At 43.9% G+C, this 19770-nt stretch overlaps 1 protein-coding gene across 1 annotated transcript; it reads right to left on the bottom strand.

Moving 5' to 3' along the window:
• Window positions 1-2745: 2745 nt before the first annotated feature.
• Window positions 2746-5569, bottom strand: LOC130275595 (protein spinster homolog 1-like). Its single transcript, XM_056523764.1, has 2 exons — window positions 5478-5569; window positions 2746-4308 (listed from the first exon to the last, which is right to left on the bottom strand). The coding sequence occupies exon 2, from the start codon at window positions 4281-4283 to the stop codon at window positions 2769-2771; it is 1515 nt and encodes a 504-aa protein (XP_056379739.1). The 5' UTR covers window positions 4284-4308; window positions 5478-5569; the 3' UTR covers window positions 2746-2768.
• Between the last annotated feature and the right edge of the window lie 14201 nt (window positions 5570-19770).

Raw genomic sequence — 19770 nt, 5'->3', positions numbered from 1 at the left:
ACACAGTGATGGCACAGTACAGAGTTAATACACAGTGATGTCACATTACAGGGATGATACACAGAGTGATGGCACAGTACAGAGATAATACACAGTGATGTCACAGTACAGGGATAATACACACAGTGATGTCACAGTACAGGGATAATACACAGTGATGTCACAGTACAGGGATAATACACAGAGTGATGGCACAGTACAGAGATAATACACAGTGACGTCACAGTACAGGGATAATACACAGTGATGGCACAGTACAGAGTTAATACACAGTGATGTCACATTACAGGGATAATACACAGTGACGTCACAGTACAGGGATACTACACAGTGATGTCACAGTACAGAGATAATACACACAGTGATGTCACAGTACAGGAATAATACACACAGTGATGTCACAGTACAGGAATAATACACAGTGATGTCACAGTACAGGAATAATACACAGTGATGTCACAGTACAGGAATAATACACAGTGATGTCACAGTACAGGCATAATATACAAAGTGATGTCACAGTACAAGGATAATATACAGAGTGATGTCACAGTACAGGGATAATACACAGTGATGTCACAGTACAGAGATAATACACAGTGATGTCACAGTACAGGGATAATACACAGTGATGTCACAGTACAGGGATAATACACACAGTGATGTCACAGAACAGGGATAATATACAGAGTGATGTCACAGTGCAGGGATAATACACAGTGATGTCACAGTACAGGGATAATACACAGTGATGTCACAGTACAGGGATAATACACACAGTGATGTCACAGAACAGAGATAATATACAGAGTGATGTCACAGTGCAGGGATAATACACAGTGATGTCACATTACAGGGATAATACACACAGTGATGTCACAGAACAGGGATAAAATACAGAGTGATGTCACAGTACAGGGATAATATACAGAGTGATGTCACAGTACAGGGACAATACACAGTGATGTCACAGTACAGGGATAATACACAGTGATGTCACAGTACAGGGATAATACACACAGTGATGTCACAGTACAGGGATAATACACAGAGTGATGGCACAGTACAGAGATAATACACAGTGACGTCACAGTACAGGGATAATACACAGTGATGGCACAGTACAGAGTTAATACACAGTGATGTCACATTACAGGGATAATACACAGAGTGATGGCACAGTACAGAGATAATACACAGTGATGTCACAGTACAGGGATAATACACACAGTGATGTCACAGTACAGGGATAATACACAGTGATGTCACAGTACAGGGATAATACACAGAGTGATGGCACAGTACAGAGATAATACACAGTGACGTCACAGTACAGGGATAATACACAGTGGTGGCACAGTACAGAGTTAATACACAGGGATGTCACATTATAGGGATAATACACAGAGTGATGGCACAGTACAGAGATAATACACAGTGATGTCACAGTACAGGGATAATACACAGTGATGTCACAGTATAACCATCTCACAGCCGGACCACCATGTAATTTCAGCAGAAAATAAAGCAGGGCGTCATGTACAAGTTTCGCCTAAGGCCTCACAAAGTCTAGAGCTGCCTCTGGTCAGCCCTACCATGGGACCCGATGGGACCATAAGTCCCAGGTGGCACTTTTCAGGGGCGGCATTTTGCTGATCCCTTTTTTTATTTTGTGCCTAGTAGGTTCATGGTAGGGTTAGCGCCGCCGCTGCTCACAGTTCTAAAGCAGCTGCGAGGTATAATAGCGCAGCGGGCACTTTAGACAGTGAGTCTGCCTCTGGCCGACCGGGGTCTGACGAGGGACGTCGCACAAGTGACGTACTTCTGCAGACCCGCTCAGGAGGACGTCAGTGACGTCACTCGTCAGGCCGCTGCCGGAGAGGAGAAGCACTGTGCAGGGCAGGTAAGTGTGTCTCTGTGTGTGTCTTTGTCTGTCTGTGTGTTTGGGGGGGCTATGGCTACTTAATGTGAGGAATCTATGCTACCTAATGTGGGGAAACTATGTTACCTAATGCGGGGAATCTGTGCTACCTAATGTGGGAAAACTATGCTACCTAATGTGGGGAAAGTATGCTACCTAATGTGGGGCAGCTATGCTACCTAATGTGGGGAAACTATGTTACCTAAGTGGGGAATCTGTGCTACCTAATGTGGGGAAACTATGCTACCTAATGTGGGGAAACTATGTTACCTAATGTGGGGAATATGTGCTACCTAATGTGGGCAAACTATGCTACCTAATGTGGGGAAACTATGTTACCTAATGTGGGGAAACTATGTTACCTGATGTGGGGAATCTGTGCTACCTAATGTGGGCAAACTATGCTACCTAATGTGGGCAAACTGCTACCTAATGTAGGGAATCTATGCTACCTAATGTGAGGAAACTATGCTACCTAATGTTAGGAAACTATGCTACCTAATGTGGGGAATCTATGCTACCTAATGTTGGGAATCTATGCTAAATATGTGGGGGGCTTGAATGAGCTGCGGCATATGGGAGGCCTTAATAAATAATTAGAAACTTATACAGCAAGTGACATATGGGGGTCCACCTGAGTAAGTGACATATGGAGGGGGGGTGCTGAACAATTAATGTTTTGGGGGGGGGGCCCAGGCACATTCTTTGCACAAGGGCCCTCTGCTGTCTGTGTCCGCCGCTGGGTAGAGAATAAGGGGTAAAGTGGAAAATAGAACAAATGCAGTTATTTTTTTCTTAATTTTTTTTTAATGAAGTATACGAGATAAAGGTAAGCAATGACTTTTCTTCAGTCTGAAGCGCGGTCCTCATCGGCAGGAAGCAGTAAGGAGGAGGAGGATGACGGAGGTTCTGATTCCATCTCTGCTTCTTTTTCGTCCCTCTCTATATATAGGGCCGTGGCCATGAAGAAGGCCCCTCCGATGACTGCCATTATGGTGCAGGTCATGAGGGCATACTCCAGGCTGCGGTATTTCAGAAGAGGGGATTTGGCATATCCTTGTTCGTAGGTGTCAGATATCAGGCCGATGAGGTACGGGCTGCCGGCGTCACCTAGGAGGTGATAGATTGTCATCTGCACGGCCAGGGCTGAAGATCTCCTCCATGGAGTTACTACTTTTAGTATAATGTCAGATATGAGGGTGAAATTTACTGACAGAAGCGTCTCTCCGATGAAGATGAAGATGTTGGTGGCAACGAGGCTGATGTTGCCAAAAGTCAATGCCAACAGAAGAAAAGGGGCGGAGAGCATCATCGCGCATCCACACACAAGCGGGTCCGCCCGTGGGTTGGATTTGCGATATCTTTTACTTATCTCCGTCCCTGCTACAACTCCCAGAATGCCGGAAACGACTGTAACCACACCAAATATTAGGATGTCGTGATAGTCACACGGTTCAGCACGGCAAGGGTCCTTCTCTTGTAGGAGTGTTCGTGCGTGGGTCAGGTATGACGGACCCCATACACCTATGGCTCCCACTATGAAGGATACAGCTGTCGATCCCATGGTGGTTAACATGAAGCTTCGATTTTTAAATAGTTTTTTCAGATCTGTCGCCCATTTGGCAAACTTCTGGGATTTGTTGTTCTTCTTCCCGTTTGTAGTCGTTCTTGGAAGCTCCTTTGTGACCAAAATCATCAAAGCCACAGCTATGAGGCCCAGGCCAGGGGTGACCCGAAATGCCCAGTGCCAATCGCCCCTTGCTGCATCAGTCACTTTGGGCCCGATGATGTATCCTAGTCCGCAGCCTACAGGTATGACGGAGTAAAACACGTTCAGCATGCGGGTCCGCTGGTCACTTGTAAAAAGGTCTGCAATGATTGAGGGGGCGATGGTGCAGAAAGTCGCCTCTCCGGCTCCAACCAGTCCACTCGTCAGCAGGAAGAGCAGGAAGTACCCGTCAGGGATGAATGACAGGGTAAGTGTCATGCTCAGCCAAACGATGACTCCTGCGCAAACAGTATATTTCTTATTACAGTGGTCGCCCAAATATCCGGCAATTGGTGCGACCAGCACATAGCTTCCAATGAACAATGTATTCAATAAGCCGGACAGACTAGCATTGGTGTCATATGCTTTCTGTATATAAGGCAGCACCCCCGCCACGCTGGAGCGATTTGCATAGATGAGCAAATTAACAAAGGCGAGGATCACTACGGTGATGATGGAACGTGCGGTGGACATCACGCTTAGAGATGGCAGGTTCTGCCTCTCAGGGATATCGCCCTTTTCTACATCCATATCACTATGGTCCTCCATTGCTTCTTCCTCCTCCTTCAGCAATGGGTCTTGTGGAGAGGCCATGGTCACAGGTCAGAGCCTGAAAACACTAGAGAGAGAGAGATAAGTGAACACATTAGACAACATGTCATCATTCCTGTCATTATACAATAGATCCTTCATACAGAGCAGAAATGTCCAGCACAGAACCACAAGATAACACTAAGACCATCGCAGCCTCAGAAGAAGACGCTTCTCTATAAGTGTTTTACATGGAGACGACGTCTTCCCTGAGGTTTCCAATGTCTGATAACCCTGAACCTGTCCGGTCCTAGTAATATCTGATAACCCTGAACCTGTCCGGTCCTAGTATTATCTGATAACCCTGAACCTGTCCGGTCCTAGTAATATCTGATAACCCTGAACCTGTCCGGTCCTAGTAATATCTGATAACCCTGAACCTGTCCGGTCCTAGTAATATCTGATAACCCTGAACCTGTCCGGTCCTAGTAATATCTGATAACCCTGAACCTGTCCGGTCCTAGTAATATCTGATAACCCTGAACCTGTCCTGTCCTAGTAATATCTGATAACCCTGAACCTGTCCGGTCCTAGTAATATCTGATAAACCTGAACCTCTCCGGTCCTAGTAATATCTGAAAACCCTGAACCTGTCCGATCCTAGTAATATCTGATAACCCTGAACCTGTCCGGTTCATACTTCATACTTCATACTGTAGATACAATTGGGCTATCCTGCTATATACATTAACTAATAATGAACCTACCCCACCTCATTAGGATCTATCCATCCCATATATGACTTTCTGCCACTAGTTGATTTGAAAATGTTCCCTTTCGGAGTACCCAGAGTATTTCTATTGTTAGTACACACAGAATTCTATTATATAATATTATATTTCTGCCCTAATCTTTCTGTCATTCTTTTACTACTCCACCAAATCTTTCTCATAGACTTATATCTTTTAGAACATCATGAATTAGGACTCTTTTTCTTGGGGGCTTTTTTGGGCATAATTGCATTTTAGCACTTTTGCAAGAAAAAGCTCTGGTCATGATACTATCTGTGCGTTTTATTATGTTTAATGCCTAAGCCAAGTATTGTCACAATGCTATGAGAAATATAACTTTTGTTATTTCTTTTGGAAATTAATTTCTTGGTTTTTTTTTTTGCTAAAAAAAAAAGCAACAACAATAAAAAAAAACTGTCAAACAAAAAGCCCTGTGTATGTATGAATAGAAGAGGCTGAGACTTACCTTGTGGTTCTCTCTTCAGACAAGGAACGGTCAAAATCTTGAATTCTCTATCGCAAATAGAAACTCTCTAACAAACACTTTGCACCACAGGTTGTGAATGCAAAACACACTGAAGAGACTGCAGCCGGCGCGCACCTCCTTGTACAGCTTACGGTGACATCATCACAAGCATGTGTGACATCACAGGGTTCTAAACCATCTTCAGGTATGTGTATATCTGTATAGTAAATGTGAGTAGCCGTATTAGTCCAGTGATGCAGATTGTAATACCTTTTTTATTGGACTAACAGAATTTTGTAGAGACAAAGTTTTGGGATTCCTCCCTGATAATTTATCAAGTCCTTCGATCATTAGTCCTTGTCTATTGGACTTGATAAAGGGAGGAATCCTGAAAGCTTGTCTCTACAAAATTCTGTTAGTCCAATAAAAAAGGTATTACAAGAGACTGCAACATATTTTTTGATTTGTGTGTATGTGTATATATATATATATATATATATATTTATATATTAATATACATATATATATATAGTTCCAAGCGTGAGTAGGTGCCTCCAGCTAGGGTCCGTGTCCAGGATCCTGCATATGTAGTTCCAAGGAAAATGCTGTGGCACTCAAGGTATGGTGAAAAAATGAAAACTATTTATTCATCCCAAATGTGCAAAGAGCAACGTTTCAATGGTCTCACGCCATCATTATCAAGCCACTTGATAATGATGGTGTGAGACCATTGAAACGTTGCTCTTTGCACATTTGGGATGAATAAATAGTTTTCATTTTTTCACCATACCTTGAGTGCCACAGCATTTTCCTTGGAACTACGTATGCAGGATCCTGGACCCGGACCCTAGCTGGAGGCACCTACTCACGCTTTAGGAGTGCTGCTTTCTTCTTTGATATATATATATTAATATACACCTAGAAATACATCAAGTACATAAAAACATCTTTTAGAAAAATATTTCTCCAGGCCTGCCGAGTATATCCCCGTACTTCACAGTGTCTTCTTAGTTTATATATTTTAATCTTTTGACCTTTTAACCCCACTAGGGCCAAGGGCATCCTGGGACTTAAAGGGGTATTCCAGGCAAAAACTTTATTTTTTATATATCAACTGGCTCCAGAAAGTTAAACAGATTTGTAAATTACTTCTATTAAACAATCTTAATCCTTTCAGTACTTATGACCTTCTGAAGTTAAGGTTGTTTTTTTCTGTCTAAGTCCTCTCTGATGACACCTGTCTCGGGCAACGCCCAGTTTAGAAGCAAATCCCCATAGCAAACCTCTTCTAAACTGGGCGTTTCCCGAGACAGGTGTCATCAGAGAGCACTTAGACAGAAAAGAACAACCTTAACTTCAGAAGCTCATAATTACTGAAAGGGTTAAGATTTTTTAATAGAAGTAATTTACAAATCTGTTTAACTTTCTGGAGCCAGTTGATATATATAAAAAAGTTTTTGCCTGGAATACCCCTTTAAGATTGAACCGATTATTATTGATATATGTCATGAATGCATCAACGGTCAGATGGTCGGACGACCAAATGATGACCACATCGTCTACATACCTCCCATACCATGCGAGGCATGTGGAAAATGGATTGGTGTCAGAAAAAATAAACTGCTCCTCCCACCAAAAAACAAAAAGGTTAGCCCGAGCTGGTGATGACTTTGCTCCCATTGAAGCACCCATGCGCTGCAAATAAAAATTGTTACAAACATAAAATAATTGTGTTTTAACACAAAATCTACCACCTCAATAATGTAATGTCTCAAATCCACAGAATATTTAGAAAATCTCATCAGTATATCCGAGATAGCTGATAATGCCAGGTTTTGCGGAATACTGGAATAGAGCGATTCAATGTCGCAAGTAAGCCACGACAGAGAATCACTCCATGTGAATTTAGTTCTTCTGACCAGGAGTTTACTGAAAATTCAGATTGTTCAGATACCACGGACACTAGCGGGGACTCAGAACCGCAATATGTGAACACTCACAAGAATCGCAATGCAAGAAGACAGTCAAAAAACGAGGAAGGCGCGGTGGCAGAAAACATAGGAAGAAGAGCTTCCAAGCGTAACAAGGACAAACGGAAAAAGTAATAAAAGAGGATTTTCAAGTCATTAACATTTCTGCACAAATCATTACAGATGAAGAAACCTCGGTCCTGTGGAAAGGACTGGGTTTCTCTCCTACACATCATTTTGATGTTTATCGGACAATTTTGGATATAAATAAATTTGTGAGAACTTTAACAGTTAACAAACATTTTTTTGTGGAAAATGCTGATGAACCATCGGACCCACTTCAACTTTCTATAAACCCTGATTTACCACTAATGCATATGTTAGCAGAACAAATTGCTTTTAGAGATCTCTGTCTCCTTGAAAATAGTGGGATATCAATTTGTGATGAAGTGAATACTGCACATACCTTCTCCACTAAAAACCAAAATTTTTACCCCATACAGACCAGACCAGCAATTTTTGATTGGTTCCAGGACCTTATCATGAAAGATTTGGTTAATCTACAATCAAAAGTAATGTCCAATACAACTCGTCCTAATTTGAATAAAAAGGAGGCTGCTGCCATAAAGAAATTAAAGAAAAACAAAAATTTGAGGATCCGATCCGCCGATAAAGGCGGCTCGGTAGTATGTATGGACACGGGACTGTATATCAATTTAAATGAAAATCTACTATGTGATGATAAAACTTACCTTAAACTTTGTGGGGATCCCACTGAACCTTTTAAAAAAGAACTGTTGACTCTGTTGGAAGAGGGGAAAACCAGATCTATTTTGACCCAAAAAGAAGTGGATTATATTTTCGTGCCTGCTCCAATTATTCCTATCTTCCACTCGCTACCCAAGTTGCATAAGGACCGATTCCCGCCGCCGATGCGTCCGATCATGGCGGGGATCGGATCCCTTAACGAGCACCTATGCGAGTGGTTGGACTCAGTACTGCAACCTCTGGTTATGCAATGCCCAAGTTATATCAAGGACACTAAGCACTTGCTAAAAATCATGGATGAATTTACATGGAGCGATTCTCTGTCGTGGCTTACTTGCGACATTGAATCGCTCTATTCCAGTATTCCGCAAAACCTGGCATTATCAGCTATCTCGGATATACTGATGAGATTTTCTAAATATTCTGTGGATTTGAGACATTACATTATTGAGGTGGTTTTATGTTTAGTAACAATTTTTATTTGCAGCGCACGGGTGCTTCAATGGGAGCAAAGTCATCACCAGCTCGGGCTAAGCTTTTTGTTTTTTGGTGGGAGGAGCAGTTAATTTTTTCTGACACCAATCCATTTTCCACATGCCTCGCATGGTATGGGAGGTATGTATCCGATGTGTTCATCATTTGGTTGTCTGACCATCTGACCGTTGATGCATTCATGACATATATCAATAATAATCAGTTCAATCTTACGTTTACCCACACATGGTGTAAAAGTGAAACCCCCTTTTTGGATGTCATATTACGTGGCAACCCTGATACAAATAAAATTGAGGTTGATCCTTACAGAAAAAAGATATCAGGCAATACCATCCTAAGGGCGAATTCATGCCATTCCAAACAAACAGTAAGAGCCATACCAGTAGGTGAACTTATACGAATTAAGCGGAACAGTTCTTCCGCCGAGATGTACCGCAGGGAAGCTGATGCAGCATGCACACACCTGGCGGCTCGAGGTTACCCTGGATGGCTCTTGAAAAAAGCTCGGTCGAGAGTGGATCCTATGGATCGAAAATCCCTTTTTACAAGTAAGCAACCAACTGAATCACAAGATTGTCCTACATTTGCCACCACGTACAGTCCAGAATTTAATGACATCAAACGCATTGTAATTAAACACTTACCTTTGCTATCAACAGATCCCACGGTAGGGGAGATTATAAAGTCAGGTGTGAGATTTGCAGCGAGGCGGGCACCTACTCTATCCAATCTCCTTGTTCCCAGTATGGTGGACACGGCTAGTATTACCACCCAGTGGATTAGCACCAAGGGCTTCCACAAGTGCGGTAAATCGCGGTGTGTGGTATGTCCCTTTGCCGAAAAATGCCAGAAAATAGAAGGTACGGTGGATGGCAAATGCCATGTCATTCACAACTTTATAAACTGTGATAGCACTTTTGTTTTATATAAAATCATGTGCACACAATGTCACTTAACATATGTGGGTTCCACCAAAAGGTCCCTTAAAAAACGCATGCAAGAGCACATTAGACATGCTGCTGGCCCTTTAAGCTCGAACATTTCTAACGTATCTAAACATTTTCTAATATGTCATAATTCAGACACCACTTCCCTCAGGTTCTCAGACATTGAGAAGGTGAACCTAAATAAAAGGGGAGGTGACCATATTCGATCCCTCCACAATAGGGAAATCATGTGGATTTATCTTTTGAATTGCATTCAACCCCATGGTCTAAATAGCAAAACAGATTTAATATTACATTACTGATATGTCTCCGAATAATTTATCTGTGTTTGGTCCCATGTTTTTGTTTTAATCACGTGCACATGTGATGTGGACCTGTCCCTCCCCTTCCTGTGGGAATGGGGAAAATGCCCTGGAGTATATAAGGGTGCCTCATTTGAGGAACTACAGGCTATGAGTAAGGATCGATAGATCAGAAACGCGTCAGCCATGCTTGGGACCCCCCCCCCTCTGTTTGTGCAATATTTCATATTTTTGATATGTTCACGGTTTGTCTGCCACCGTGAAGGCTTTTAAGGAAGAACCCTGAATAAAGACGGACGTTTTACTTCTACTTGCTGGCTTTTTTAGTATTTTATTTTAGTTTTATCCACTGTGCCAGGGATGAAAATTATTCCAAAAGAAACTAACTCAACTGACTATGCTCCCTCGTGCTCCAATATTGGTGTCCCATTCTCTGTTCGCCGCCTTCTGCTTTTCCTGCAGGTCAGTGAATCACGGTGCGCTCAGTGTCATCATTGTTTCAGCACCAGTTTTACAAATCAGTCTGCCTCCAGTGTTACATCAGTGTTTACAAATAAGTGTGCAAAACTATAACTTCCAGCATGCCTTGACAGCTAGAGACAGTCCGGGAATGCTGGGAGTTGTAGTTTTGGACCACCTGGAGAGACACTGTTTTGAAAACACTGCCTTAGTCAGTATTTTCCAACCTGGGGACTTCCAGCTGTTGTAAAACTACAACTCCCAGCATTCCCCTGACAGTCTTTAGCTGTCCAGGCATGCTGGGAGTTATAGTTCTGCAACAGCTGGAGACACTCAGGTTTGGTAGGTAGGTCCTGAGTCCATTGTTTTCCAACCTGGGTGCCTCCAGCTGTTGAAAAACTCTAACTCCCATCTTAAGACTGTCCGGGCATGCTGGGAGTTGTAGTTTTGCAACAGCTGGAGGCCCCCAGGTTGGGAAACACTAACTATGGCAGTGTTTTCGAAACATTGTCTCTCCATCTGTTGCAAAACTACAACTCCCAGCATGCTCGGACAGTCTTAAGCTGGAAGTTAGAGTTTTGCAGCAGAAGGTGGCATTTTGGTGGGTAGTTGGGCCCTTAGTCCAGTGTTTCCCAATCTGAGTGCCTCCAGCTGTTGCAAAACTACAACTCCCAGCATGCCCAAACAGCCAAAGCCTGTTTGGAAAACACTGGACTAAGGACCTACCTACCAAATGTAACGTGGCCACCCACCTACCAACCAAACATATACCTGCCTACCTACCAACCAAACATATTACCTACCTAGCAAATGCTTTTCCTGCCTACCTAATAAACGTATACCGTATATACTCGAGTATAAGCCGAGTTTTTCAGCACGATTTTTCGTGCTGAAAACACCCCCCTCGGCTCATACTCGAGTGAACTCTCTGCCCTCAGTGGTCTTCAACCTGCGGACCTCCAGAGGTTTCAAAACTACAACTCCCAGCAAGCCCGGGCAGCCATCGGCTGTCCGGGCTTGCTGGGAGTTGTAGTTTTGAAACCTCTGGAGGTCCGCAGGTTGAAGACCACTGCGGCCTTCGACATCTTCCAGCCCCTCTCACCCCCTTTAGTTCTGTACTCATCTCCGCTCGGCGCTGGTCCGGTGCTGCAGGACTGTTCGGTGGGGAGGTCGTCCGGTGGGATAGTGGTTCCGGGCTGCCATCTTCATCGGGGGGGGGGCCTCTTCTCCGCGCTTCGGGCCCGGAATAGTCACGTTGCCTTGACGACGACACAGAGGTACGTTCATTATCAACGTCCCTCTGTGTCATCGTCAAGGCAACGCCTCTATTCCGGGCCCGAAGCGCGGAGAAGAGGCCCCCGGTGAAGATGGCAGCCTGGAACCACTATCCCACCGGACGATCTCCCCACCGGACAGTCCTGCAGCACCGGACCAGCGCCGAGCGGAGGCGAGTACATAACTAAAGGGGGTGAGAGGGGGCTGGATGATGTCGAAGGCCGCAGTGGTCTTCAACCTGCGGACCTCCAGAGGTTTCAAAACTACAACTCCCAGCAAGCCCGGACAGCCGATGGCTGCCCGGGCTTGCTGGGAGTTGTAGTTTTGAAACATCTGGAGGTCCGCAGGTTGAAGACCACTGTATCAGACATTGAAAAGAGGTGATGATGATGACATGTGGTGATGATGACAAGGGGATGATGAAGGGGGGGTGTGGGATTATGACAAGGGGATGATGAAGGGGGGGGGGGTGTGGGATGATGACAGGGCGATAATGAAGGGGGGGTGTGGGATGATGACAAGAGGATGATGACAAGGGGATGATGAAGGGGGGTGGGGATGATGACAAGGGGATGATGACAAGTGGATGATGAAGGGGGTGTGTGGGATGATGACAAGGGGATGATGAAGGGGGGTGGGGATGATGGCAAGGGGAAGATGAAGGGGGGGTGTGGGATGATGACAAGGGGATGATGACAAGGGGATGATGGCAAGGGGATGATGAAGGGGGTGTGGGATGATGAAGGGGGGATGATGACAGGCGGTGATGATGAAGGGGGGATGATGTCAGGGTGATGATGATGAGGGTGTTAATGACGGGGGTCTGAATGATGACAGGGGGGGATGATGTATTTCCCACCCTAGGCTTATATTCGAGTCAATAACTTTTCCTGGGATTTTGGGGTGAAATTAGGGGCCTCGGTTTATATTCAGGTCAGCTTATACTCGATTATATACGGTAACCTACCTACCTAGCGGCAAACCTTTTACTTGCCTTCCTACCAACTGAACTTACTACCTGCCTAAATAACTTGCAAACTTACTACTTGCCTACCTACTTAGAGAATGTTCTACTTACCTAATTTACTACTTGCAAACGTACTACCTGCTTACCTAGCAAACATGTTACCTGGGTGGGGGGGGGGGGGGGGCAGGCATATTCTTTGCACAGGGGCCCTCTGTTGTCTGTGTCCGCCCCTGATAGTGGGTATGCCCCAGCTGTTGCAGAGAACAGCCGTCATGCTGCATTGTGAAGCTCCATTCTGCAGCAAAGCAGACTCAGCACAGAAGGAGGCGGCATAAAACAATAATAACACTGTAACAACAGATTAGTGCGGGTGATACTATTGACAGATTCCCTTTAAGTATGAGTTCAGTCATAGCAGATTTGTTGCAAAAATGCAGTTATATTCCTATGTCCATGATATTTCAGACACACTCCTGCTATTAGATGACCTCAAGTTGGGTAAAAAGTTAATGTCCATTTAAGGGGAAAATTGCACGGTACAGCTTTCATGCTGTCTGCATGACGCCTAAATATATCTGTAGCTCCTACTCTGGACCTGTGATTTTTTAGTATTCTTCTCATCACCCTGGTTCAATTTAGCCATTTGTAGGGGATTCCCACCTAGAGAGATTCATCCTGTGGAACTGTTTGCTTTGGTACTTTGCCCACATGGAGGATCAATATGGTGCCCACAATTCTCCTTCTTTCCTGCAGGGCTTCAAGACCTAACTGCTGCCTACTATATGAGCTCTGATCTTGAGGTTGATGAACTCAAACTCCTCCTTAGGGAAGGCTTAACTTCTCACTGCCATTATTGCCTTTCAGATGACCAACAAGATTGATGAGGTCAAGATAGAGGTTGGGTTGCTGCAATAGGATATGCAGGCTCTCCAAGAGCGTATTACCAATGCAGAGGCAGGAGTTCCACCATAGAGAGTACTGTGATGCCTTTACTGGATACCTAGACTACCCTTGAGTCTCAGATAGCTGAGCTAATAGTAGGCAGAAGACCTTTGAAATCAGCACTCCCTGATTATCAGGGATATGCCCTTCCTAAATGGTCAGAGGATCAAACTTCAGGTGAATTTATTGAATGCTGGCTTAACCCCTTAAGGATACCGGATGTATCCACCCCCCCCCCCCCCCGTTTTAGAGTCCTAAAGGACTGAGGGCGTATGGGTATGCCTGTGGGAATTTCAGTCCCCGACGCAAGTCGGTTGGGGACCGGACCGGGATGAATGCTGATATCTATCAGCGGGCATCCCGTGCATATGCCCAGGGGGGTCCTGAGACCTCCTCAATTCAGACAGGTGATCTGTGATGATTCCGGGTCAAACGGGTCTCCGGTGACCCAGTGACCCCAAAAATAAGGGGATCAGGGGTGTCTTGGAGTCCTGAAGGGCTAGGAGTGAGGTGGCAGGGGTGCCACCCCTCCTATTCCTGCTATTAGTAGTTCAGAAGCGACGACCAATAGCAGATCGGGGGAGAGGGGGGGGTTAACGTTCAGTTCCCCCGCTCTGCCCACCAACTGTGGTCCGGACAGAGCGGGGGAACCAACGGTGACCGGCGCCGAAGGTCTACTTACCAGCGTCAGTGGGCGATGATCGGCGGACGGCGATGACGTGCGGCAGGCTCCATGCTGCAGACTATGTAAGCCAGTGAGTTGCCTAGCAACATCTGGAGGGCTACAGTTTGAGACTACTATACAATAGTCTCTAAACTGTAGCCCTCCAGATGTTGCAAAACTACAAATCCCAGCATGCCCACACAGCAGTTTGCTGTCTGGGCATGCTGGAATTTGTAGTTTTGCAACATCTGGAGGGCCACAGTTTTGAGATCACTGTGTGGTGGTTTCTAAACCGTGACCCTCTAAATCTTCCAAAACTACAACTCCCAGCATACACGAACAGCAAACAGCTTTCTCGCCTTGCTGGGAGTTGTAGCTGCGTACCTCCAGCTGTTGCATAACTACATCTCCCAGCATGCCCTTTGGCGATCAGTACATGCTGGGAGTTGTACTTTTGCAACAGCTGGAGGTACACTGGTTGGAAAATACTGAGTTAGGTAACAGAACCTAACTGAAGGTTTTCCAACCAGTGTGCCTCCAGCATTTGCAAAAGTACAACTCCCAGCATGCACGATCTGTCAGTACATGCTGGGAGTTGTAGTTTTGAAACAGCTGAAGGTTTGCCCCCTCCCCCCCCATGTGAATGTACAGGGTACAGACACACGGGCGGGTGTACAGTAAGTTTCCTGCTTGAAGTTTGAGCTGCGGCAAATTTTTCGCCGCAGCACAAACTCCTAGCGGGAAACTCACTGTAAACCTCTGCCAGTGCGAATGTACCCTAAAAACACTACACTACACTAATACATTATAAAGGGTAAAAAAAACCTACATATATATATATCCCCTTACACTGCCCCCTCCCCCCAATAAAAATGAAAAATGAATCATACGGCAGTGTTTCCAAAACGGAGCCTCCAGCTTTTGCAAAACAACAACTCCCAGCATTTCCGGTCTGTCACTGACCGTCCAGGCATGCTGTGAGTTTAGCAACAGCTGTAGGCACCCTGTTTGGGCATAGAATACCCCTATGTCCACCCCTATGCAATCCCTAATTTAGTCCTCAAATGCGCATTGCTCTCTCTCACTTAGGAGCCCTGTAGTATTTCAAGGAAACAGTTGAGGGCCACATATGGGGTATTTCTGTACTCAGGAAAAATTGTACTACAAATTTTGGGGGGCTTTTTCTACTTTTATCCCTTATGAAAAGGAGTCTACACCAGCCTGTTAGTGTAAAAAAAAAAAATAATTACACTAACATGCTGGTGTTGCCCCATACTTTTATTTTCACAAGAGGTAAAAGGGAAAAAAGACCCCCAAAATTTGCAATTTCCCCTGAGTACGGAAATACCCCTTATGTGGGCGTAAAATGCTCTGCGGAAGCACAACAAGGTACAGGAGTGAGAGCGCACTCTGTACATTTGAGGCCTAAATTGGTGATTTGCACAGGGGTGGCTGATTTTACAGCAGTTCTGACATAAACGCAAAAACATAAATACCCACGTGTTTGGAAACTACACCCCTCACGGAACTATACAAGGGGTATAGTGAGCCTTAACACCCCACAGGTGATTGACAAAGTTGGATTGTAAAATGAAAAGAAAAATATTTTTAACCAAAATGCTTGTGTTACCTTAAATTTTTCATTTTCACGAGGGAAAATAGGAAAAAAAGCCCCCCAAAATTTGTAACCCCATTTCTAGTAAGAACATACCCCATATGTGGATGTAAAGTGCTCTGCAGGCGAACTACAATGCTCAGAAGAGAAGGAGCGCCATTGGGCTTTTGGATAGAAAATTTGTCCGGAATTGAAGGCCATGTGTGTTTACAAAGCCCCCATAGTGCCAGAACAATGGACCCCCCCACATGTGACCCCATTTTGGAAACTACACCCTTCACAGAATGTAATAAGGGGTACAGTGAGCATTTACGCCCCACACATGTCTGACAGATTTTTGGAACAGTGGTCCGTGAAAATGAAAAATGTAATTTTCTATTTGCACAGCCCACTGTTCCAAAGATCTGTCAAACGCCAGTGGAGTGTAAATGCTCACTGCACCCCTTTGTGAGGGGTGTAGTTTCCAAAGTGTGGTCACATGTGGGGGGGTCCACTGTTCTGGCACCACAGGGGGGCTTTGTAAACGCACAATGGCGCTCATTCTCTTCTGAGCATTGTAGTTCGCCAGCAGAGCACTTGACGTCCACACATGGGGCATTTCCATACATATGGGGTTACAAATTTGGGGGGCATTTTATCCAATTACCCCTTGTAAAAATTAAAAATTTGGGGAAAAAACTGCATTTTAGTGAAAACATTTTTTTTTCCCATTTACACATCCGACTTTAACAAAAAGTCGTCAAACACCTGTGAGGTGTTAAGGCTCACTGTGCCCCTTGTTACGTTCCTCAAGGGGTGTAGTTTCCAAAATAGCGGGCCATGTGTTTTTTTTCTTTTCTGACACTATAGGGGCTTCCTAAATGCGACATGCCCCCCAAAAATCATTTCAGCAAAATTTGCTTTTCAAAAAACAAATGTGGCTCCTTCTATTCTGTGCATTGTAGTTCGCCCGCAGTGCACTTGACGTCCACACATGGGGTATTTCCAAGAAATGGGGTTACAAATTTTGGGGGGTATTTTCTCCTATTACTCTTTGTAAAATGTGAAATTTGGGGGGAAAACAGCATTTTAAGGATCACTGTACCCCTTATTACATTCCTTGAGGGGTGTAGTTTCCAAAATAGTAATAGCCATGTAGGGCTTCCTAAATGCGACATGCCCTCCAAAAACCATTTCAGCAAAATTCACTCTCCAAAATACCATTGTCGCTCTTTCCCTTCTGAGCCCTCTAGTGCACCCACGGAGCACTTTACATCCACATATGAGGTATTTTCTTACTCGAGAGAAATGGGGTTACAAATTTTGTGGGGGATTTCTCTCCTTTTACCCCTTGTAGAAATTCAAAAAATGGCTCTACAAGAACATGCAGGTGTAAAAGGTGTGAATTTTCTCCTTCACTTTGCTGCTATTCCTGTGAAATACCTAAAGGGTTAATACACTTTATGGATGTCATTTTGAATACTTTGAGGGATGCAGTTTTTATAATGGGGTAATTTGTGGGTATTTCTAACATGAAAACCCCTAAAATCCACTTCAAATGTGAACTGGTCCCTGAAAAATTTGTATTTTGAACTTTTCGTGAAAAATTCGAAAATTGCTGCTGAACTTTGAAGCCCTCTAATGTCTTCCAAAAGCAATGCAATCATAAAGTAGACATATTGTATATGTGAATAAATATATAATTTATTTGGAATTCACTTTTTCCTCATGAGCAGGGAGCTTCAAAGTTAGAAAAATGCTAAATTTTCTAAATTTTCATGACATTTTGGGATTTTTCACCAAGAAAGGATGCAAGTAACGACGGAAATTTACCACTATGATAAAGTAGAATATGTCACGAAAAAACTTTCTCAGAATCAGAATAATCAGTAAAAGCATCCCAAAGTTATTAATGCATAAAGTGACAGTGGTCAGAATTGCAAAAAAGGGCTCCTTAAGTCCTTAACCCCTTAAGGACTGAGCCCTTTTTCACCTTAAAGAGTACCTGTCATCAACAAAAACTTTTAATATGTTGTTCATAATCATTAATGAAGAGATATTGTAATATATCTTCATTAAAAAATATTAATGTTCATACCAGTTTTTTCATTTTATACTTTTGGCCACTAGGGGTCACTCTTCTATGCCTGGTCTGCAAGCAGCATCCTATGCTTTTCATAGTAAGTGTACAGCTTTTAGGACTAATGCTGAAAGGGTTCTGGTCCTTCCACCAGAAGTTCAGTACTCTCAGCTCAGGACTCGCTCCCAGCCTGTGAGCAAACCTGCACATGCCTCTCATGTAATAGCCAGTCACCTCCCCCTCCCCCTGCCCCTCACCACATGTTATCTTATACATTGTATTATCTCACTGCACTCCCTGCTCTGTGTAATTGCTCCCTCAGCCCCTGGTTCTCAGCATTGACTTTTTAGTGCAGAGAGACACAGGAGAGATAGAGACAGGCTGCCGTCCCTCCCTTGTACTTAGTCTATATGCACACTGCAGAGCAGTGTTTCCCAACCAGGGTGCCTCCAGCTGTTGAAAAACTACAACTCCCAGCATGCCCGGACAGCTGTTGGCTGTCTGGGCATGCTGGGAGTAATAGTTTTGCAACAGCTGGAGGTGCCCTGGTTGGGAAACACTGCTGCAGAGGGAGAGCAGCATACAGGAAAACTGGCAGAAGCAGAGTTCCAGCCAGGCTTCATGTGACATCATGCCTGCCGGGACCCGCCTCCTTCCACCCCTCAGAAAGACAGTGCTTCTGAGCTAATGAAGAGGGATGAAAAAAGGTATTTCCACAGTGTTTTAAACCTCAATAAACACAGGGATAGGCATAGTTAGAGAAAGGGACAGATGGGAAGGGGGATCAGGGAAAGTTTAGATGATGACAGGTACTCTTTAAGGACTCGGCCATTTTTTGCACATCTGACCACTGTCACTTTAAACATTAATAACTCTGGAATGCCTTTAGTTATCATTCTGATTCCGAGATTGTTCTTTCATGACATATTCTACTTTAACATAGTGGTAAAATTTTGTGGTAACTTGCATCCTTTCTTGGTGAAAAATCCCAAAATTTGATGAAAAATTTGAAAATTTTGCATTTTTCTAACTTTGAAGCTCTCTGCTTGTAAGGAAAATGGATATTCCAAATAATATTTTTTATTCACATATACAATATGTCTACTTTATGTTTGCATCATAAAATTGATGAGTTTTTACTTTTGGAAGACACCAGAGGGCTTCAAAGTTCCGCAGCAATTTTCCAATTTTTCACAACATTTTCAGGGACCAGTTCAGGTTTGAAGTGGATTTGAAGGGTCTTCATATTAGAAATACCCCATAAAAGACCCCATTATAAAAACTGCACCCCCCAAAGTATTCAAAATGACATTCAGTAAGCGTTTTAACCCTTTAGGGGTTTCACAGGAATAGCAGCAAAGTGAAGGAGAAAATTCACAATCTTCATTTTTTACACTCGCATGTTCTTGTAGACCCAATTTTTGCAAGGGGTAAAAAGGAGAAAATGTTTACTTGTATTTGTAGCCCAATTTCTCTCGAGTAAGCACATACCTCATATGTCTATGTTAATTGTTCGGCGGGCGCAGTAGAGGGCTCAGAAAGGAAGGAGCGTCAAATGGTTTTTGGGGGGCATGTAACCTTTAGGAAGCCCCTATGGTGCCAGAACAGCAAAAAAAAACACATGGCATACCATTTTGGAAACTAGACCCCTCAGGGAACATAACAAGGGGTAAAGTGAACCTTAATACCCCACAGGTGATTCACGACTTTTGCATATGTAAAAAAAAAAATAATTTTTACCTAAAATGCTTGGTTTCCCAAAAGTTTTACATTTTTAAAAAGGGTAATAGCAGAAAATACCCCCCAAAATTTGAAGCCCAATCTCTCCCG

The sequence above is a fragment of the Hyla sarda genome, chromosome 1 (genome assembly GCF_029499605.1).
Source record: "Hyla sarda isolate aHylSar1 chromosome 1, aHylSar1.hap1, whole genome shotgun sequence".
Classification (NCBI taxonomy): Eukaryota; Metazoa; Chordata; class Amphibia; order Anura; family Hylidae; genus Hyla; species Hyla sarda.
Note: the sequence above shows the minus strand (reverse complement) of the source record. Positions and strands in the feature narration are given on the sequence as shown.